Below are 24,569 nucleotides of genomic sequence, written 5' to 3' on the forward strand. Positions count from 1 at the left end.
AAACTTTGCTAAACTCAATAAGTTTTAATTCCTTTCCTCACTGGAGTTATTTCAATTTTGCTTGAACTAACTAAATATTAATATGGAGTGACTGTACGAAGCTAGTTAACTTGTATTATTCCTACTTTTCTAATAATTCGGGTTTCAGTTACAACTATAAGGCACTGCACTACAAATGACTGTTAATTTTCGCTTTGAAATTGAGGCATCAGTTTTTTTATGTTCTCATTTCTGTATCTATGCGAAATGTGCTTTCGAAAAAAATTGTTGAAAATTTTGAATGCCCTGAAATGGACCGTTCTGTCGTTGGTGTTGGAGAGATGCTGATCAAGATCATCTAGCACCAGATGATCAAAGTAATCTAGCGTTTTTCTCGTATACTTATTTAGTTATGTTTCCACTTTGTCTGCTGTCAAACCGTTTGCTTGAAGCTAATTTCGAACCTTGTTTCAACATTGTTGAAATGAAAATAGAGATCAGATTCCAGTTTCTAAAAGCGAAACCAACACAGTTTCGTCTCAAGCGAAAACGACATAACGACATAGATTTCCAGGATACTTGATCTTAAGCCACCATTCTCCAGTCGCTCTGTACTCACGCTGCGCGTGTATCTTCGATTGTGCACACCCAGATCCAACCCGTAGACGACGACTTCTTCGAGGTTCTCTGCTGAGGATCACATAGGAAGGCTACATGTCCAGCCGACTGTAATCTGCCGTGTTTTATAAACCTTGCAATATCCGCATGTTTGTATACTTGGTACAGCCCCTAACTCATGTGTGTGCACCATTCTCCCTTCTCTTCTTTACCGCCAAGTATTGAGCGCAGAATTTTTCTCTCAAAAACACCGACTACTCGGATTTTTCTCTCAATTTTCACTAGTAAATTTTTCAAGTGAATGCATAAATTTTCTATATGAAAAAGGCTAAAAGTATATCTTTATAGAATGGAATTGTTATCATGATTTTGTGATAATATTAACAAATGAGTACAAATTAAGCAAAAAAGAATATCAAGGATGGTGAACACTATAAATGGTCCCATCTGCTGAAGAAGGTTTATCGGTAACAATTTCTTTTTTCTTCATGTTTTCTAACATTGCTTCTGATAACATGGAATATTGTTCATAATGTAAGATAGTAAAAAGAAACAATTGCTTATTATGCTGTAATAAACGCTACCTCTAAACAAAAAGCAGCTGTGATTGTCAGATTCGATTTAATAACTTTTTCATTTTGTTTTGCGTTTAAATTTGTTGTCATCTTCATATACAGACTTTTAATAAAGAATTTTGATCCATCAATACAGATTTTTCTAGTGAAAAATATAGATTTAAATGTGCACGCTAAATGAAATTGAACAAAGCACGCTGCAAACGGAGCATAGACGATGGTGTTTTTTCTGCCGTACCAGCACGTACCGATGCGTACCGGTCTGGCATCGTCATTTTGTATGACGGTTTAAAAGTTTTGACACTGATCACTCTATAATTTCGGAACCGAAAGTCGGATCTGGATGCAACTTTAATTTGAATAATGATTCGTGAAAATCGGTTTCATCGTTGCTGAGAAATCGAAGTGAATTCCGTTTTTGGAGCTTTTCTTCACTATTATCATTTAGGGGTTATCTCGTTTGTGCTTAGGGAACGTAACCGTTTTGAATTTTCTTTACGTTTCGTCTTTGACTCGTCAGTGCAGAGCAGTTCAAATTGAAGTGCCTAATACAAAACTCGGCAGTTTAAGTTTCTGCTATTCGCAGAACACTTTTTATTTCGCTCCGAAGTGCCTCGTTTTTTCTAACGTCCCAAACGAAAACGTTTGTTTTCGGCTTAGCGGTTCGAATTGAGCTGCCGAGTTTTGCATTAGGTAGTTCAATTTGAACTGCTCTGCACTGACGAGTCAAAGAGGAAACTTGAAGAAAATTCACTATTATCGATGCTTACGGAACCAGGCACCTAGTAGTTTCAAAGTAGGTTTCTATATCTACTAACTAACAAGATCTGCAAACTGGAACTAGAATTTACCAGTAAGTTTTATAAAAAATTGCATCTCTTTTCGTCATCACTTGTGAAAAAAAAATCTTGAAATTGAACATTATTCTCTTATCGCGCTGTAATACTGTAACAGGAAGTCGGATCCGGATTGACTTTTCGGTAACTTTTTAAATAATTCCAAGACCTTTTATTAGCATTTTAGTTTGTGAAAATCGGTTAAAAATTTTCAAGAAAATTCCACATACTACCTTGTAATTCCGGAATCGGAAGTCATATAAACATGAAATTCAATCGCAAGCTATGGAACCATAAGACCCTTCATTTGAATCTGAGTTTGTAAAAATCGGTGCAGCCAACAACGATTACAACATCAACTGCAACTGATCGTCGATTAGTGCTGTATGAATAAACTTTTTATTGATGTTTCAAAATGTCAGAGGACATTTTTCGACTACAAAATTTGGTGGTACAGCCCTGCCTAGAGTGAATCAAGTGAATGATTTAGGAATACAAAAGGATGGAAAATTGACATTCGATTTATCGATTGAGAACGCGTCAGGTGTTTGGTTTGCTCATTAAATTTTGGGATTGTATAAAAACGCTTTGTTCGTTTGGAACTCCGAAACCTTTCCGCGGCGAGACCCTGCCAACCTGCCACTCTACCCTGATAGATGTAAACTAATTGGAATCAATACTTTGCTAAGTCGCCGTAAAAATTAGCAAGCATCACAAAATTGATTAGCGGAGAGATTGATACACCTAGAGCTGTGCGCCGCCGCGCCACGCCGCCGCCGCCGATAATTTCGACACGCCGCCAATTTAAGAAAAAGATGATCAGCGCGCCGGTTATCACATTTTAATCGTGCCGCCGATAATATTACATTAGCCGAAAAATGATTTCATCAATGTGGAAAATTGTTTACAGTTTTCATGAAAATTCATTGAAAATTACAGTACAGTTACTTTCCTCCTACTTATACTGAAAATCAGTACTACCGATGTCAACCGAAGCCAATGTCATTTGATTCAAAGCCTATTTTCTGTCTTTATTTAAAAGTTTTTGAGCTATTGGCACATTATCGGTCGCGACATCTGAAAATGAAAAATGGAACCAAAAAAGGGAGGGTTCTTCCGAAAAAAATAAATAATGTTAGGTTTTTTTCCGATTAATATTTTTTTTAGAAACCAGTGTAGTGTTGATTTCTCAGGTACTAGAATGTTTAGTGATCGAGTACCATTTATTTTGGATACTTTATTTGTTATTTCCCGGCATTTGAAAAATGGTATTGAACAAAATTTCATGATCCATTCTAAATAAACGTTAGTTTTCGCACAATAGATTAAGATCAACGTTACCAACTCAAAGTAAAAACATTTTCTTCTACTTCTACTATGACTTTTCAAATGAATTTACCCGTTTTTATAAGAAATCGTAACAAATGTGAAGTAATTAAAATTTGAATTTGTTAATTTTATATTATTTTTGATATCTGAATGAATTTGAGCGCCTAATCGATTTTATGTTAATTACATACGTACGAAAAAGATATACTTATTTTTTGAGTTGATAAAACGATTTTTATACATGATAATTATCAACTATGTAAAAAGCGATTTGAAAAATAGTTCCGAATAAAACTTCATATTTCTTGCTCATAATAAAAAAACCCTTTGTATATGAATGAAATATTTATTTAAACAATAGTCAACCATCTCCAAATATCGCACTTATATTCATCTCAATTTCTCCTCTAATTCGATGCATTCGAAAACATTTACCATCTCCATTCACTACGTTGGCTTTAATGGATCACATAAACATTAGGATCGTTGATTGTAGGTCAACAAAACAATAAGATAGCGAAATTGTCCTGTGTGAAAATTTTTAATATGTTTATAATTGATTACGCCGAATCGCGCCGCCTCCGCCGCCGATGTTTTCAGGAAATAGCGTCACGCCGATTCGCCGCCGCCGCTGGTCAAAAAGACGTTTCAGCCGCCGATGTTGACAATTTTGATCGGCGCACAGCTCTAGATACACCTGAGTTATGTTCTGAAGTAAATCTTTGTACACCGAATACTACATGGAATGAAAAGTCTCGGGCCTCTCACAGAAAAGGCATAAATAGTTTCGAACCATGTATAATTTTGTTGAGAACAAGCCTCTAGAGGGCCCAATACTAAATTTCATGACAATCTATCCACTAGTGCTGGAATAACAGCTGATCGTGTCAGACGAGTTCTAGTTTTCATCAAGCTATGCTGAAAGACGCACCAGCGCACTCATGCATATAAGCAGGAATCAGAACAGATTGGCTCGAATGGCCATCCTCTGTATTCTCCCAACCTGAAAAGGTTTCTTCAGAGAAAGAAATTTTCGTCGAATGCTGAGGTCATTGAAGAAACGGAAGCCTATTTTTCAAGGCTTTGACAATGTATATTTGTTGAAGGATCAATGGGTTAAGTGTATCACTCTAGATGGAGATTATACAGAAGAATAGAAAAGTTTTCACAGCAAAAAATCGACTTTTTCTTTGTTAGGCCCAGGACTTCTCATTCCATGTAGTAGAACACCAGGAAATGCAACCCTGCTTCAGCACATATTCCACTGGACTCTTTTCGGGTACGATGAACCGATAGGTGTAATCAGTGCTGTGAAACTTCATTCAATTCAATGGAAATCGAATGTGTGGATACACTGACGATCGCTCTGCTACAGTAAACTTCACATTCTAACACACTATCTTCGCTGTCGCAGCGGAGGGGCATCATCCCGTTCTTCATTCATTTCTCTTTCTACCGATGCTCAGTTTAATCACCGTCAGTTCATCTCTTGAAGTAAAAAATATCTCTTACAACTCAATGAGAGAGCGACCTTCAAGTGAGGGTCATGTAAACATTCGAATTGGCTCAAGACAATGGATGAAAGGTAAGTCAGTCAATATAATTGAAATATCAATTACAAAATAAACATGAATTAATTGTTCCCTCTTTCAGTTTTTATTTCTAATATTTCGAAACACATATCAAAGCATTTCAAACAGTCAAAATCATCGATTTTAACTTGCTGGTGATAATTGAAAACTCAAATGAGAACCGCCACCCTCTATTTCTCATTATGTTTGGAGAGAATTTTGTTTTATCGAGTTGATGTTCAGGCCTATTCATTCGCACTTGTTCACTATTCACAGTGAAGACAAGGAAGACAATGAAACAGGTAGACTACTTGGCACTATAAACTGAGGAAGCAAAACTTCAAGTGAATAGGTGCGGTTATTCAATTGACGATGAATTCTGGGAGCTTAGGCAACAAAAGTAAAATGAATGAGAATGGGTATACTGACAGTCAACGACCAAAAATTTCATTTTCATCTAATAATATTCGATTGAAATGAAGTTTTACCGCACTGGGTGTAATGATATCAAAAATATGTTTGTATCTGTTGAATATAGAAAGCCTTATCACTGTTTCTACGGCTTTCTGTATTTTGAATTTGCACTATAGATGCAAATCTGGTTGGGTATGACAATTCTTGAATAAGAGTCCGATTTCGATTCTTCCGACTTCAAATCACTAACCGAATCCGTCGGGTTTGTTTTCGGGTCAGATATCGGGTAATTGAGTCCAAATTTCCACATGCAAATCCTTAAATCCGAAGCCGACCCTTATCCGTACTAAAATTGAAAATTTTAACTCGTACCCGTCTCGAATCCGAAAAATATTCTCTTTCAATACCGACGCGAATGCGAAACTTTTTTTTCAATACCTAAACCCGTTGGACACAAAAACACAAGAGCCGATAAACTAACCAAATCAAAGAGGTGATCCTGTATGTACAAGTAATTAAATTCAACTTTCTCCCCGAATGTTAGTTCAGTTTACATTCGATCAGATTAGAAAACGGCAACAAATGAAATCAGACCATCAATCAGATGCTAATCTCCTACTGCCAATGTGTTTCGATTTCAGCAGATCTGTTCTGGTACGTTTCCATTATTGGCTGGAGACGCGAGAAACAACGTACCAGGAACCGGTCTCCCTAAGATTCGTGTCTTTACTTTTAACCCCAATTTAAACGTGAATTACCGTTTATCATTTTTATCATTCAAAGCTAGAACTATTTAGAATAGTTTCACTAATTGCCAAACCGTTGCCTATCTAATAGATAGAACAATTCAGTTGTCTTGAAATAAGATTCAGAACTATTCGCCAATTTTTTACCCTTTTTCTGAACAACGACGTATTGATTTCTTTAATCCAATGTGGTCCGATCGAAACCTAGCTAGCTTTGATTTTGGTTATCAGGAATACAAAAGAAAACCCATACAGAGCAAAAGAGTCATTCTCAGGACAGCTAGTTTCAAGTTCAATATTGATGAAATCATTCATTACACAACATCGGGCAGGTCAGGTGGCAAATACAAATACAAATATTGTGACACACATTGCACCATTCCGAGATTCTCCAAAAATACTCTTTAATATAAAACTTTGTGTTTGGAAATCATGTGGTCAGTTCGAAAGCAGTGATTACTTGTTACAAAACACTGTTTCCATGCCTGTTTCGGTCAATTTACTTCCTCTGACAGGACAGCCATTGAACCTGAGGTAATCATTAACAAGTCTTCGGCAAGCAACCTTTCCGATGTCATTATCAATTTCACACGTACACGTAAATCAGCCTGTACCCGTAAGTGCATTTCTCGCAAGAGTTACTCTCAGTGGTAACACGGCACAGTGTATCAGACCAAAGACAAATATTGGTCAAAATCTGGGATGCTGCAATACTTTAAACTCGAATTTATCTTGTGTTTTAGTGAAGCAAACTCACGTAGAACAAATTTCGGAATTGATCAAATCTTCGAGAAACCTCAACTCCTAAGAGTATCCACTATTCTATCTTAAAACTCTGGAAACCCTTGAATAATGCTACACAAGTGTGCTTGTTGTATTGCTGGACCAGTGTAATGTATTCAGTGTAATGGACGTGAGTGAAGCTCCTCACGCTCCACAGTTACTGCAGGTGGTTAGCATCGTTTGAAGTTGCACAATTTGTATTCAACTGGCCTTTGAGATCGGATAATCGTAAAGATCGCATATTATTCGATTACGTTTCCAATCGCCGCTCAAATAGTGCCTTGGGCCAAGTAAAATTACGGATGCGATTAATTTTATTTTTGCTGAAACACACCTGCCCTGATTGCTCAAGCACTAACGGCGTCCCTATAATAACCGCTAATTGATCACTATCTGATCTAAAGCGGATCACTCAGTGCTCAAAATAGGAAAACACTGACATTCCTCGACCATATTCACGAGCACTCGCAAAATAATGCCGCTGCCAATGAAGGAAGGTGAGAAACTTCGACCCCGTCCCGACGCACCGCAAACCGCTCCCCCTCTTCGGCTGGCAACCTTCTGGAACCACACAGATACGCACACTTACCGAGCAATTAAATAATAGCTTTTCATTATCAATGACTTTTCGGAGTGCGGCGGCATAAGTGCTAAAGCACTGAACTGGCGGCGGCGGCGGCGGCGGCGGCGCTGCGAACGAGAAACGAAGACAAGTGGCTGACATGATGGTGCACTGCACGACAGCCCAGTTCGGTGCTCATGACATGAGGCTGAATGAATGCTACAAACAAACCAATGAGAAACCGGTTATTTACATAATGTTGCGACTGCGGGACGTATGCACCAAGCTACACGGTACTTTTTCTGTCCATCGTGAAAGCTTGACTTAACATGCGTTAGATAGAACTGGTGATGTATTTCATTATCGCAGTCTTGTCAGAAAAGTCAATACAGAGTTCGAACCCAACGGAGTATAGTTATCATTTTTCTTGTGGTCATCAACAAATTACTGATAATGACTGCTATCATGAGTAAAGCAAAAGTAAAGTTTTTCCTAGTAAACTATAAATTTTTATTATCACATATACTTGAGATTAAAATTCAATGAGAAAGAAAAATGAGATAGCCAAATTCATGACATTTGGGAGCACAATTACAGTAAAACAGTTATAACTGTTACTTATTACTAAAAGCAAAGGATGAGCCCACAGTTGATTTAAAACGGTTAATTCACTTTGAAATCTCATGCATTTTTATTTATGCGCGTTCCCCGCAATGGCAATCTGAGTCTGGGGAAGAGGAAAAAGTCACACGGGGCCATATCTGGAGAATACGGTGCTTGGTTGATGATATTGGTTGAGTTTTTGGCCAAAAATCATCTCTTTGGCCACATCAACACGACGCTATTTTTGAATGAAATTCAGCTTTTTTTGCACTAGCCGAGAAGCGACGCGTTTCAAACACAAAACATCAGTTAAAATGTGTTCGGCTGATCCATAGGAGATGCCCAACAACACAGCAATCTCTCTAATCGGTACAGAACGATTTTGCAACACGATTTGTTTCGCCGATTCAATATTTTCTTCAGTAACAGATGTTGTTGGGCGACCAGGGATCTCATCATGATCCAAGCTTGTACGACCACCTTTGAAGCGTTTATACCACTCGTATGCATGTGTTTTTCCTAGACACGATTCACCAAAGGCCTTTTGTATAATTTTCAACGTTTCGGGACACTTAAATCCATTTGCAACACAAAATTTGATGCACGCACGTTGTTCTAAATTTTCATCCATTTTAAAAATCGCCACACGAAAATTTTTCAACTTCTTTGTATAGACGCCAAACAAAAACTGATCGTACGATATGCGTCAAAATTTGACAAAATGTGTATAAAAGTATTGCCAACGTTGAGAGAATAAATGTTTACCGATTGGACAAGCGCGGGAATTTTAAAATGAAAATTCCGGTTCTTTTTTCATCATAAGGTACATTCGGACCTTTCACTCATTTTTATCCGATTCCTAAACATTTCATTTGCACCCCTTATTGTTATCATTATTATTGTTTTCTTACTCCGGTTTTAACTTGTTGTGGTAGATCGCCGGGGTGCGCAATCCTTTAACTTTTCTTTAGTTCTCCCCGGTTATATCGGAACTTCTACGCTGACTTAAATAGTCGCTATAAGGCATAATTTAATTAAATACGAATTTTCGAACACTTATTCACATATTATATTACGTTAGTTTTCAACCAATTTTGCATGCAGTACGATAAATAAACCGCATTTTCTGTCAACTAACTGTGTTTTACGTCAGCACTAGTTGAACTTTAAATGTTCATTTGGGGATTTAGTTCCTCGTGCAAAGTAACCAGTTTGTGCAAAGTGCACATGGCATTGTCGAAGTCGAAGACAAAAATTAAAAAACATGAAACAAATCCAAGTAACAACATGAAACAAACTCAAAAATGACTAAAATCTGTTAACGGTCAGTATGCCGTCTCAAAGTTTCAACCTTGTAACTACCATATTGACGGAGCTAGGGTGGTTCTATTGACTTTTATTTTGTTTGATTTTTGAAGAAACCGCTCCTCCGAAAAATTTGAAAGAAAATAGGTATGTTTAAGACATTATGGGAAAGGTTTACAATTTTTTTCGAAATTTTTAAAGATGTATTTCTTCCATTAAAAAATACTTGAAAATTTTAAAACATATTTTTTCCCTCTTCCAATTTTTGCACCACCCCGGATTTTTTTAGTGATAAATAAAAAAATTTTGAACATGGTAAAGTGGTATAAAAAACTTGAAAGAAAAATCAAGTTCTTTGCACTTTTATATAAAAAGTACTAAGTACGAAATTTGCTGTTGAAAAATATTCCATGAAGGGGGGTATTATAAAGATAAAGTTAGAGTTTCGTGTTTGAAAACGTCAATCGAATATTCTTATGATGGTTTTCATGGTTTGTAGACTGAGAGCGCTATATATTTTTTTATATTTATTCTAAAATTTGAAACAACAACAGATATAAAAAAGCGATGCGTTGTTTTTCGTTTTTGAGTTGAGTTTTTGAGGCTCGTAATAAGTTGTATTTCATTTTTTAAAGCTTAAAAGTGCTATACCGAGTACACTCCAACTTCGACTGGATATTTCGGAGTCCAGCGCTGTCGCTGTGAATGCGCTGTTGGTTGCTGTTCACACGTGGTCGCCATTATTTGCTACATTATTTACTACATTATTTACTACATGCTCGGTTTTTATCCAGAATTGGATATATTGTTGGAAATGCTTGAATCAGAACAGTTACCAAAGACTATCAATAAAAGAAGTGACGATGATAAGTCTATAGAATAAACGAAAATAATCAGAGAGAAAATGTGTGTTTTCAAATTGCAATGTATTTCTATAACATTTTTTATCACATTTCCTATTTAAATGAAATATACAGTCAATAATTCTAAGTAATCGATTCCAACCTTCATCAATGGCCACTTCTGTTTGACACCAATATAAAATAGAAAAATTCATTTCGCTGTTGTTTCAATTCGATATGCATTTAGTGAAATGTACAGAGCTGGCAAAAAGGAAACCGCGTTGTGACCATTTCATGAAACACTATCAAATTATCGAATTATATACAGTCACTTTTGAAACTGTAACGAAATTTTCATTCTTTTTTCATTATTCTTTCATTACATCCATCAGCAACACGTAAAAAACTGACACCCGCTCTAGTTTTTGACTGCCGTAACCTAATTTCATATGTGTGATACTCGCGACGTTCATATATTACTACCATTCAAATATGAACCACATACCAGTAAGTTCTTGCTTTGTAGCTTTCTAGGTTGTACCCGAAGTATGATCGTGTATGTATAATGCAAAGGTTGAAACTCATTTCCTCCTTTTCGTTACTTTGATTTCTAAGCCCTGCGCTTGAGTTGCATAAACTACTAGAATAAATCACCATTCTAACAGAACTTGATGGGGACGCATGGCCGACTGTTATTTATTTTTTAGAAAAAATCAAATATTGTGGTCGTTCACATTTTTTAAAAATATGAAAACATACCACTTTAAAATGTCCAAAAAATTTTTATTTGTCACTAAAATATACGTGGTGATGCAAAAATTGGAAGAGAGAATGAATATGTTTCAAAATTTTCAAGTATTTTTTAATGGAAGAAATGCATCTTCAAAATTTTTGAAAAAAAATTGTAAACCTTCCCCATAATGCCTTAAACACACCTGATTTTTTTCAAATTTTTCGAAGGAGCGGTTTCTTAAAAAATCAAATAAAATAAAAATCAATAGAACCACCCTAGCTCCGTCAATATGGTAGTTAAAGGGTTGAAACTTTGAGAAAATTGTTTCCAGTCTATGACCTTTCGAATGTGGTATAACAATATGAATTCCCTTTGGGGGTAGATTACACGTGCTTATCCTGCTATAGCCTTTGTTTCGTTCTTTCGGCACGTCAGGTTAGACATCGCGCTTTGACGCAAACAAGTGTTTTGCAATTGCAAAAAGCATTAACTTTACGTCTGCTCAGCGGACTATGTTGATCCGTGGGGTTTGCATTAGCAGTTGGACATAATCTGCTGATGCACTGATGGGTCGAAGACGAAACACTAAAAACTTTACATTTTTCTCAATAAATTTTTACTTGCCTGGAACTTGTGACTGTATAAATTCATATATACCTATCTAGAAGGTATAATCTTCTGTGGCTCCGTCGATAAAAAGACGTATTTTAATATTTTCTCGATTTAAATCCCATTCGCCATAATATTTTTTTGTTTTTCACATACGAAAAGGCTTTGCAATCACTATGAAAACCGAAAAAATGAAACACTTTTTTGAGAGATTACAGAATCGATTTTCTCAAGCTTATGCCGCTTTCGGTTGTTACCAAACCTAACCCAATTCAAACCGTTTGTTTGAGGCTAGTTTCGAACCTAGCTTCAACATAGTTGAACTGAAAATCGAGACTGTTTCGAACCTGGTTTTCATATCAGGTTTGCTCCAGCCCCTGTTGCTAAGCGCGAAATCAACACAAACACTTTTAATGTTTGTTAGACGAAACTACCGTTTCATTTTTATCAAGTGAAAACGACATTGGATTCAAGTTTATCCGTTATTTGAATCTTATTTCTGATTTTTTCAACGGCGTACGTGACTTTCGGTCAGTACTCACGAACTCCACGTAAATCACTTGTCACCTACGATCATCAGCTGTCTACATGTCAATTGTATATTTGGAAAAGTATCATTTAATAACATATATTGTCTAATTTTGCTTGTTCTACAAATTAATTCTTGATTCTTTGCGTTCGAGTAAAATGTCATGAACTATGTTGCACACCAAAGAAATTTGGTGAATCGGGTTTTTTTTAATCTACAAATAATTCCCAAGGAACTAATCAGGTTTTATTTTAGTTGAAATCAATAATTCAACAAAAAGACAATTAACCAAGATACATTCCGCTTTGATTGTGTGTTTGCTAAGCGAGCCGCTCACTCTACACGCAGAGAAATGGAACATTCTTACAATAACAAAACATTTTTTTTTTAATTTTGTTTATTTTGATTTCCAGCTAGAATATGATTGATTGATAAATTGGAAATTGCTTAACATAACATAACAAATTTTTTTTTAAATGTTTGATTCAGGAACTCTATCTTGACCGGACTGATGATGCACCGAATCATTTGATACTATTTTAAATACCAGAACCTGATTGTGGTATGTGAATAATTCGATCGTCTCGTGAAAAGGAGGCTAATTGACTTGAAAGTTTCCAAAATCAATCAATAGTTTGGGTTTTAGGAATTTGGAAATGAATATAAAATAAAATAAAAGTTGCTTAAAAATTAATTCGCAAATTAATATGAAAGAAATCATTTTATTATTAAAAACAAGTAAAAATGGACGCTATTAACAAACAAAAATGTTAGTTTAAATACTTAAATAAAAGTTCTCTTATTTCTGAAAAGTTCGTAAATTTAAACTCAACTAGAGTTCGATCAGTGGGAACTAATTTTTCAAATTGAATTTACAGTGAGATTATTTGTCAGAAAATTGACAGGAACGCACAAGTAAGATATTTGTTTTTTTTATCAAAATATTGATTGAAAAAAAACCTAATCCACTGAAAAAATTCAATATCATGTTTTGTAGTTTCAAGCATCAATGTTTGTTGTACCAAATTAGTTTTTTGTCGTGAACTTACTTTACTATGGAGCGCCTTTTCTAAATTTACCCAGTACAAGAATGGGCAGAACTTTAACGCGAATATCTCTTGATGTACTAAACCCAACAACATAATTTTTTTCTACAAGCTATCGTAAATATGATCAGGAATTTGTGGTTAAATTTTCAATAGCGTGAGATACCCACAAAAAAAATAAAAATAAACTTTTCTAAAACTTTTGGAAATAATGAGAAAAATTCATTGCGCTTGTTTGCCTTTTTCGCTCCCGAACGACGGTTTTGAGGTAGTCAAGCACATATCAGTTCCGATTATCTACTGGACGATTTAAAAATGTAAACTTTGATTGAAAATCGTTCATTTCTTCTAGTGCTTCGGACGGAACTGGAAGTTAAGGTGAGGTTTCCCCACCAACATCAGTGAGAACATACCAAGTATAAAGCGTGAAACGCTCAGGTCGTGCTCTCATTTCAACTTCGGTCGTCAGGAGGAGCAGTCGGCAATGAAAGCAGACCTTTTGCGCGATATAAAGGTCGCAGAGCCAGTTTCCCTTAAAAAAGGCGGGTGGGTAATGTCAGAGACATAATTGGATGTCGTGAATACGAAAACAACTGACATGTTCCTTAACACTTCCGAATATCAATTAGTTGATCAATTGTATGAATTATGCAAGCATTCCCCTTTTTCACATTTTTTGCAAAAACAAATCTTCTTGATCTCGATTACTGTGAATTTCACACAGCGAAAAGTGCACAAATCTAATCAAACTGTTCAAGATTTGCACTGAACTGAGGATTTTTACCTTCGATATGCGGCTATTAGAACGGCTGATTTTGTGTGATGCTCCCCACCGTTGTCCTCTTTTCGTAGTTTTTTCATCAATGCAAACAACTAGCAGCTGTGACGTAATCGCTCTTGTCGGAAGCGAAACTAGCTTTGCAAACGACATACAATACATCTGCTCGCAGTGGCGATAAAGTTGAAACTGATCCAATTTTTGTTAAGAGGTTTCTTTTTACGTGATTTCGTTTGCAGCTTTTTCACTAATGGGCGGTCCTAACGACTATAAAAATAGCCGCATACAAAATTTTAATGTAGTTTATTTCATTTTGGATTTGCATTTCATTGAAAGAACCTATCAGGATGCTGCACGAGGTTTATTCCTGTTTTTCAGAAGGACCAAATTGTGAAACTCTCTACGATATTAATCACTGTTTGGAACATTTTTCTCGAACGATTTGTTGTACAGCAGCAGATATTTTGTTCTCTTCCTCAGAACGCGTTCTGATTGGCTGGTGTTGACATGGGTCAAATGAGACAGGTTTAGTGTTCGACCCCCTCAAGTAGAAGGTAAAATAGAATTCATTTCTTTCTTCTGAACATGCCTATATGAGCCTGCCTAGGCTAGCTTTTCCGTTCTAAATTTATAACTGATTCAATCTAGAATACCTATCCGTCTTTTCCTTTCATATCTTTCGTCTCTCTCAGTTAATGCTTACCGAAAAGAACCAATCAAAATCGATATAGTATAAAGAAAGAGTTTCAGTTTTATTCGTATTCACGACATCCAGTTATGTCTCTGAGATTACACACCCGTACATTTTTTGTCACTATTTCAATTTCAATAAAACGAATGAGGAGCGCATTCCAGAAAAATGCTGCATGGTCTTGATCAACACTTTTCAACACCAACGAACTGAACGCTCCTTTCCCAGGCATAAATTTTTGAAACAAAAAGCATTTATTCAGAATGAGGCCAACTTTTGGCGAAAAATTATCATGTCAGACGAGACACATTACGGTTTTTCTGTTTGGTGTTTCCACTTTAAATACAAACACCATTTATTAAGTCATTTGAGTGTTAGTACTACTAATTGCGATTCATAAACTAGGTAATTACAGTACTCATCAGTTCTTATTGATCTTGGAATTAACTATCGATCGGTTGAATTCGATTGTATTCGAAAAACTTAAAAATTCAGTGGTTTGAATGGTAGGATAGCGGGTTTTGCCTTAATTCCAAGAAAGTGTTTTTTTTTCATGCAACAAGAGATTAAAATTAATTAAAAAACAATTTTTTTACTGAACAAAATCGTCGCATAAAGTTGGTCGATATACTTAGTTCCATTAACATCAAACATCAAGGTAGCAATGGTTAATGCAGTAGCAAATTGAACACAACTGCGACTAACCCTGGTTGGTGTATACGGCCCGCCGCACGTGAACCCTCCGGGCATATGTTTCAGCTTTCAGCTTGTCGTCGCCTAATGTTCGAACACAACCAACGAGTAGCGATCATAACCAAAACAATGCTTTGAAAGATTTCCATCGATTGTCAAACATTCAAAACGTAATGCCTGTATGTACACGCGGAAACCGGGCGCGGTACACAAAACAAATTACGTCTAAATCCGCGTCGCGACCAGCATATGAGCATCGCGTATGTTGCGTTCGTTTCGGTGACCAGGTTGGCATTAGCCATGATGGATTCACAGCCAACTCAATTTGGATCAGTGAAAAGCTATCAGCTGTGCGAATGCCCAGTAGGTGTTTGTGTGTTTATATAACAAATTAAAATTGAAAGCCTCGTGAGATGATTTCAATTTTAATCAGGACACGTGCAATCTGCTCATTGCAGTCGCCGGTTGTGTGTGTGTGTGTCAATACTTACCGTTTCACCGTTCGCTTTCCGCCACCACCCGTTGTTGGCACCGATGCAACGCTACGATTTCCGATGCTGTTGCATTCCGACGGTGGGCTTTTCAACGAGGCCGGTGAATCTACGCGTCTCGACGACAGAATGACCGCCGCTTTGCCGCAACTTATCTTCGATTTCACATCACTGAAATTCTTCTTGATCACCGCCTTATTCTCGGCAATTTTACTCATCACTGCATCCCATTTGTTCGGGGTGGCCGACTTCTTCGTGAAACTTAAATTTCCGACACTACCACTGACACCGTTGCCACCGCCGATATCACGTGCACCTAGATTATGACCCCGAACGGGGCGCTTGTTTTCCTGATTCTCGCACTCGTTATCGACCAGATCCAGATTCAGCACACTGCCACCGACACTACGCGATGATCCACCCGCCGAAGGATCCTTCAATAGACGCGTTTTGCTCAACGTCACGCGCGACGACATTTCATGTTTTTTCAGCACCAAATTCGTTTCATTCTTCTGTTGTTTACGATTGCTGGAGCAGGGCTTTTTGCCACTGCCAGCGCTATAATTACGACTTCCACTACCAACGGGCGCGCCAGACAAACTGTCGGTACTAGTATTTGAGCCAGCTCGAGCAGCAGAAAAGTTGCTTGCGCTCTCGTTGGTATTGCTGGTACAAACACTACCACCAATACCGCTGCTATCGGCTCTACCGCTCACCAAAGAACTCGTTGATGATGGTGATGACGACGATTGATTTTGTGTCGCTGCGGCCGAACTCAAAGCCAAACTCTCGTTCGGCGATGGTGCAACGGAGTACCCGCTGGCATCGGCTCTATGATCAGCTGGCGAAACAGCAACATTACTATCAAAGCTTTTCTCACCGACCATTGCCGGCGATGAGGCATTTGTGCTAATAGACGATACTAGTGAAGCATTTTGCAAACAATTAACACCCTCCTCCGTTCTTCCGCCGTCGCCATCGCCGCCTCCGCCTAGCATCGCCTTCTTCTGATTGTACGCAGTGTTACCACTGCTGATCGTATCTGTTGACGCGTCGGGGCTCATATCACTCTCAGTAACTGGGCGGCCTTCGCCGTCATTAGAATCATCAGCCTCCCTCTCAGCAAGGTCCTCATTCTCGGACCGTCTGTGCAGCAGATCATCGTCCCCTCGGTTCTCCACATCGGTAAAAATTCCGCTCGATTCCATACATGAATCTTCATTTTGTGGCTGCTGATTTATGAACACGTTTGCTCCCTGCATCATTGGTCCATAGAGTTGACCGTCGATGATCTGTGCCCTCCGGTCGCCGCGATTGAATACATCATCGGCATCGCTCTCGGTGAAAAAATCACTATCGGTCATCGGGTCTTGACGACGTGGTACAGGTGCCACCGCTGCATGTGCATTCCATGCAGCTGCAGCTTGATTCTTGATCCTCGGGCCGTTCGAAGGAGACTGATCTGCTCCCCGACTTGCCGGCCGGGACATCTCACCGTCACCTTGGTAACCCGTATCCAAACTGGTAATGCTTGTTATGCTCGTTATGAAACTATTTGACACCTTAGATGTTGCCGATTTTGTCATTTGGTCCGTCTTAGACTCTGAATCGGCCTGCGATATCTCCTGGTACATAATTGTTCCTGGATTCGACAGAATTTCCGATGAAAGGAGAATTCCAGACATGTCGGTTTTAACACCCACCGGATCCAGCGGTAATTCTTCCGGAGATGGTGTCTGGTCGATTCTACAACTGTGCAGTCCGTGCCGGTGAGAACCCGTATTCAAATTTAGCTCCAAATCTTTGGTGTTATTTGTATTCGTAGCAGTCGAGTCCAAAAACTCCTTCATCTGATCGGGAGTTAGTATTCCTAAGCTTTCGTCCATTTCGAATGATCCTTGCTTTGTCAAACTATTCGAAACGGGTGATTTAATGTTGAGTTTAGCTGAAGACAGTGAAGAATCGCACAATTCAATTGAACAATCCAATGTACACTCAGTAAGATCCAAACCGAAAGAAAACCTATGCTTCGCAGGTATCGAGCATCGTCCTTCCACAGGTCGTAGCAAAACCTCTTCCCTTCCAACCGAGACCGGTTCGTCCAAGCTTAAATCGACACTCCCTTTTTTAGTTCCAATACCATCTACAACTGCTATGGATGGATCCTCGTCCAATTCTAGATCTCCGGCTATCAACGTGTGTTCACCAGCACTGATGTCCACCGGTAATTCTACATGATCTAAAGCCTCTTCTAAGCTGTGTCTATTTACGTCTTTTGTCACATTTAGGGCATCTGATCTGAAACCAAGCGTCTGCGGTGAATGCATCGTTGAACTGAATACCTGTGTCTTGTTCAGAATCAACGAGGGATCGGAAAGGTGCAATAAATTGGTAGTTTCGTTCATGTTGAACGTCAGTCTAGTGGGTCTTTGGGCAACCGGATCCACCTCCAGCAATTGGTCATAACGATTTTCCACGTCGTGGGTAATGTCCAGCAAATGTTCGACTTTCGGCAAAACTGCAACCGTCTCCAGTTCTTGGGTTATGTTTGGAATGCATTGTGTAACGTTTACTAATCTTTCGAAAACCATTGTCGAACTAAGGACAGGTTTTCCTTCTTTTCCATCCGGATCGAGCGTACGTGTTTGGTCCAGCAGTGAAACATCACTTCCGGATTTGCTCGTCTGAAATGACGACGCCCCACTTGTTCGGTTCAATGATTCTCGACTACCGCCGAGTTTCAGTGACTCCTGGGACGACTTCACAAACGTCTCGCTGCGTTTTACCTCATAAGTCACATTGCCATCGTAGTTGAGCGTGACCGTCTCATTGCTCGAAGCCGGCTTCAACGTTGCACCGGTTCCAGTAAACTGCACCTCCGAAGCCAGATTATCCGTACTACCAGCACCGACCAGTTCAATCGATTCATCGGCCAACATTCGTCCATCACCCTCGCCATAGTCTACAATGCTGCTCGGAACGCTCGCAAACAACTCATCCTGTTTGATGTCATTGAGATTTTCAGTTGACACCAGCTCCAACTTCTTGTAGAAATTCAACGCGCTAGTAGGTTTAAAATGAGGTGCCGGTGTTGATGCCGCCAGGACGGGAAACGGAGTGGAATCACTACATAGTTTGTCTCCCGAATAAGAACGGGCAATCGTTATGGCCGAAGACCGCGGCGGTCCCGTGAACCTAGCAGGTGTTGCAAACGGTGCATTAGTCGGATGACCCAACGATGATGGTTTCACTAGCTTAGACTGGAACTGTGGAGGACGAATTGAACCAGGAATCGGGATTCTGCTGCTGCTGCTGGTGGTGGTGGTGGCTCCAATGCGTGGTATTCGTGACTGTGAGGGATCCTGCAATACAAAGAAAATGCACTTGATTACATTTCACGATTATGTTGTGTAACGAAATTACAGAAACAATCTATCAAAAAGAGTAATATGCTACTACATCAGACGGCAACGCGTTCATTACAACCGTTGATCAATTTTTGGGTGCTCCAGATCATTTACAACGATCGGCACAGAGCTTATGCCACTAATTAAACTGCTCTCCGGTGTAATCGTATTATATTTCATCGGTTGATGGATGGAACCCATCAAGTAACTCGTTATCCACGGCACGGTCATCATTCGGTGCGAGTAAGATGGGGAGACAAGTTAATTTGATAGAGGCGCGTATCGCTGAATACCTATCGTTTGTTGCATTTTCATTCGATTTTCTTGATCGCTGGAGATTTGCTGACGTATGTAATTAGTATCACAATATTGGATAAACTCAACTGAGTTCAGTTGAGTGTTTGATGTAATAGTTTCGTTGCAACAAAATAATAAAATCGTTTTATTACTGCGAACAATGATTTACTATTACACATAAAATGATCAGTCGGGAGACATGTCCGGAATTATCACCAGTGCAGAAAGATATACCAGTAATAGGAAAATACAGGAAACCCAGTCTGTAACTTTTGTTTTACTGAAAGACTAATAAATTTGAAAAAATGTATGACTAAAAGTCTAAAATTCTGAAGTAGTAAGTCTAGTCCAAAAAATACCGAAAAATGTTAGATCATGAAAAATCTGGTCCTGAAAAACCTACTCGTGGTGTAATGACGTTATTTGACGTTCATTTGATAAATCGATGTAATTCCCATTTTGAAGTATTTTGAGTCTAATATTCCCGAAACCGGTAACCGAGGACTGACAAAAACAAGATAAATTTACTTCATAGCTATCAACTAACCAAATCTGCAAATTTTAATTTTTTCTGGACCAGTCATTGATATGAAGATATAAAAATTTAAATTATTCCCGTGTGATACCGAAACCAGAAGTCGCATCCCGAAAGAATTAAATAGCAACAGATGGAATCGCTAGACCATCCGTTGGAATCTAACCAACACCGACGTTTAAACCGAGGCCTGGAAGCCCAAGTATCATATTCTATTCAACTCAGTTCGTCGAGATCAGAAAATGTCTCTGTTCGTATGTATGTATGTGTGTACGTAACAAAAATATGCACTCAATTGTCTCATAGATAGCTAGAACGGTTTTCGCAAACTTAGATTTAAATGATTGGTCCCACAGCCCACAGTGCTAATGAATTTTATCCGAATCGAAATTTCAGTTTGTGAGTGACTGAGTGAAGTGCAAAATAATATGAAGCTTGTTTTTCTTAGAGACCGGTTAACCTTTTCACGACTATATGATGTGCAGGACGAAATATGTCAGTACAAGACAATATTTTAGCTATTGGGGGTGTAAATTAAGAGGATATCACCAGAAAAACATAGCAGGGTGCATAAGTTTCTTATAATTTCATGGGAAATATTTTTCTCTATGATTCTTAGAAATAAATAAAAGAAAAGTTGGGTTTATTATATCGTAATTTAATTTATTGCTTTAATTATCAGAATAGTAAAATGAATAGTTAGTTATGGCATTCTACGAAACGATATCATGTACTTGTGGACGTTGCACATAACACATTTATTGTGTGTTCCATTTTCTATACGTCATTTTGCGCAAACTTTTCTAATGCAATAAAGATAGATAGTTCTTTTTACTTATACGTTCAGAAACACATTTGTTGCCTTGGAAATAAGTTTTCTTTAACATTCATTAAAAACTGTATGAATATTTTTCTCAATCTCTATACAGCTAGTTGAACATCAGAATGGAACGGTTTGTTCGAACTATTGCTTATGCCCCCGGAGTCACAGCGTGCTGGCTGTTTAGTCTAGGTTGTAAGCGGTATTCAGTAGCGCTGCACTCACCGCTACCTGATGGAAACCCATCATTTTTACTTTTCCATTATTAGAGATAGTGAAGAGTTAATTGTGTACGAGAATGCAGCCGCAAGTAGAAAATAACAACTTCTGATAACTATTCTTTTGTCGGTTCGGATAGTAAGTGGTAAAAGACCTTTATCGATACTTTCCGGCATACCAGAGACTCGAGTGATTTGCATTGATGAGATGCTTAAGTTCAACTCCACTTGCGAAAGTTAAGTTAGTAAAAGATTTCAGCTTGCTAAAATCAACCTTGTCACATCTCGCCTTTCCATTTTTATAATGAAATCACTCAAAATCTTTGACGTAGGATTGCGTCTTTGTTTTCTATACCGGGGTACAAATTCAAAATATAGAAGTAAAACCATATAGACAGTGGTTAGGTTTTGAACATCTACAACTGAACCACGAACAATGTCTAATTCTCCCTGTTTTTCAAACCATTGCCATTCCTCTAATTGATATGACGGTTTCGTATACATAAGTTCACGGTTTCCATATGATTTCTGCTTTTCAATGAGTGCGTTCGAATTTGTGAAAATTACTCAAAGAAAACCAAATTCAGTGTCGAATCGACTTGCACTCTGTGCGGTTCGATACTGCCGTAGAGAAGGTTGCTTCCACATCGTCCAAAAAGTTCAGGAACTAACTAGGAAAACAACATTTCTTGGGCAAAATTTCTTTATTTATTATCTTAATGGCCTTGAAATAGGCTTCAGTTTCGGCGATGACTCTCTCAGATCATCAAACAGATCGGTGTCCAATACGTTCAATTTGGCCATTATTTTCATTGACTTGTGGCACGGTGCATTGTCTTGGTTAAAGATGATTTTTTCTGCTTTATATGAGGCCGTTTTTATACGATTCCATACTTCAAACGCATTAATAACTCCTAACGCATTAATAACTAAAAACTTTTGTTGGTACTTGCTTTTCAAGATAGTCGACGTTAATTATACCTCGTGCATCTAAAAACTGACGTCATACTTGTAGCAGCTACCTGTTGCGTTTTCCCCGTCTAAATGTTGAAACAACTCCGGAGAAAAAAGAGTGTCAGTTTTTTGGAATTCGAATTTGATCAATGAAATGTTGGAATCTGTTCAGCCATTTCCGAAAAAAATGAGAACATAGAATAACAGAACGGTACATCAGGTACATCGTGAATACAATTATAGCTCCGAAAATCTATAAATGACTTAATGGTAGTTTCCAAACCTAGCAAAGCTTGTTGAAATTGGTTCAGTTATATCCGAGAAAATTGAACGGATAGAAAGAAGTGCGATTTGTCGGTTGAGTCACTTATACCATTATATCTCATGAATCGGAAGTGTATGCCATTTGATCTTCGCAGTTGGTCAATGATTTAATAGTAGAGCATAGAGAAGTTGTTGAAAATGACTCAATCGGTAAATTGAAGCGGTTGATCGATACTGGAACTGAAAGCAACAGCCTATCGATCTTCAAACATGATCAATTACCGATCAATCGAGCTGAGTCGAATGGTATATGACACTAGAGGATTCTTCCCAGGTAAGATAGTGGTCCCGAAAGCACATGTCCCGAAGACATAGCTAAGCGCAAGCAAATTCAAAGAAGTTTTCGAAGCTTGGTAATAAAACATTGCAATTATGTTCTCCAATAGAATATCTATCGATTAAAGCAATAAAAATCGGACCTTAAATATTAATGGCCCTTCAATTGCCACACTGTCTGGCTTGTTCAAGCGTCATTAAACACACTCTATCTACACTTACATCACGGATTGTTTACAGATTGTTTACAAACCCTCCATGATTTATTTGCATGCTGAAATTATGCGGAACGCATGTGCACGTCATCCCAGAATTGCCCAGTTTCACCAGAGCGGATGCACATCCGCATCCGTTGGAAAGTAGCAGAGCATATGAGGTCATAAATTATCCCGATTGTTCACCGATACGCACGGTTTGCCGTCCAGCAGTGCCATATTGTGCATCCTCCCTGTTTCTCTATCTTGTTAATTGTGCTCGGTAAACTAAGATAATTTATACTAATTGTAAAATCAATGAGATAACAAAACGCTGCAGGGTGCTGCAGTGTGTAGGAATAAAGATCGCGTATCGATTTAATGACTTTTTCGTGATTTTCCGAAAACGATCACCAGTTTCATTGTAACGGCACCTATTCCGATGAAGAACAGTATCAAAATTATTCGATAAAACACGTTCTGTATCGGTGCTAAGCAGTAGATTGGAGTTGGCAAAAAAAGTTAGTTAAATAAATTACCGATACTGCAGGTAGTTCAAATTACATTCCAATTCCACAAACAGCTGACCAATTCCGGAAATTGGTAGCAAATTATCAGACTTCACATACTATAGTCTGATCGAAGCTTTGTACGCTTTTTCAGTACAACAACGTATTTATTTTGCACAAATATATAATCCGAATCCAAGACTGATTTTTAAAAAAGATGAAAAAATATTTGCATGCACTTTCTCCCAATCGTTGTAACTATAAAACTGTAAATTGCACAAAAAGGCGTCCAAGAACAAAAATGGTGGCTGGGTAATGTCAGAGACATAACCGGATTGACGTGAATAAAATAACAACTGGCTCACTGAAACTGAAACTGCGCCCTTATAAAGCACTAGCAAGTTCAAATATGATAACACAAAACGAAAGTATAGAAATTATTCTTTTCTGTATGTAGAAGCTCGAATCGTGACCTCTGCAATCATAGTTTTATTTACGTGAAATTAAATTTCACCTCTTTATAGAGCACCAGGTTTTGTCAGTCTTATTTGTTGAAGTATACCGCTTTTTATTTATAATATTTGGAATTCCTGTCCCGACTCCACATAAGGGCCGGATCAAAGATTTTATGGTTGCTTGATTACGCATTTTTCAGGAATCTCGGTTGTTTATGAATTTATTAAACAAAACATTATTTCACTCTGAACTATCAATGGAAATTAGGAGCACCGAAACCGATTAAAGTCATCAGAAAATTCTGTCCTTTTAGCACGGCACATTTCGAAACGACACCCATGCTAGTAGTATACAGATCCACATTAATACTTTCATTTTCGCGTTGCGTGTGAGCGTTGCCCGTCGTAATTGAATATTTGCCTTGAATTGACATGACAAATGGGATCTGCATTTAGACGGAAATATGCTGGCCTTGACATGTACACTCGGAAAACTCGTCCGAAATTAGTCTTAAAATTCCAAATTTGATTTCCAATTGGATTCCAAAAAAAGGTGGGTGAGTAATGTCACATACATAACTGGAGGACGTAAATACGATTAAAAATGACAATCGTCCGTATTAGTTGATCATGTGAATCTCGCAACTTTTACTGTTTCGCTTCCAGAATTGTAACGGTGCATTTATACTGAAGATTGAATTATTGGCAATAAAGAGTGTTCGGAGTGAGTTTTTCTCGAACGCGAAGTAGTCAAATACTTGCTTTATTCGCACTCATTTAATGCTAGTTGTGCAATGCGAAAAGTGCACAAAACTAACAAATTATTCTAGATTTCCTCATCGTTGCG

The 24,569-nt window shown here is 38.0% G+C and overlaps 1 protein-coding gene across 2 annotated transcripts in view; it reads right to left on the minus strand.

The window, feature by feature from the left end:
• Window positions 1-24,569, minus strand: part of LOC131428205 (uncharacterized) — a 441,911-nt gene that overhangs the window by 283,674 nt on the left and 133,668 nt on the right. For both annotated transcript variants that reach the window (XM_058591951.1, XM_058591950.1), the window contains exon 3: window positions 15,734-19,095. In XM_058591951.1, coding sequence (XP_058447934.1) covers window positions 15,734-19,095 — 3,362 coding nt within the window. The remainder of the gene's footprint in view (window positions 1-15,733; window positions 19,096-24,569) is intronic.

Source organism: Malaya genurostris, chromosome 2 (genome assembly GCF_030247185.1).
Source record: "Malaya genurostris strain Urasoe2022 chromosome 2, Malgen_1.1, whole genome shotgun sequence".
NCBI lineage: Eukaryota > Metazoa > Arthropoda > Insecta > Diptera > Culicidae > Malaya > Malaya genurostris.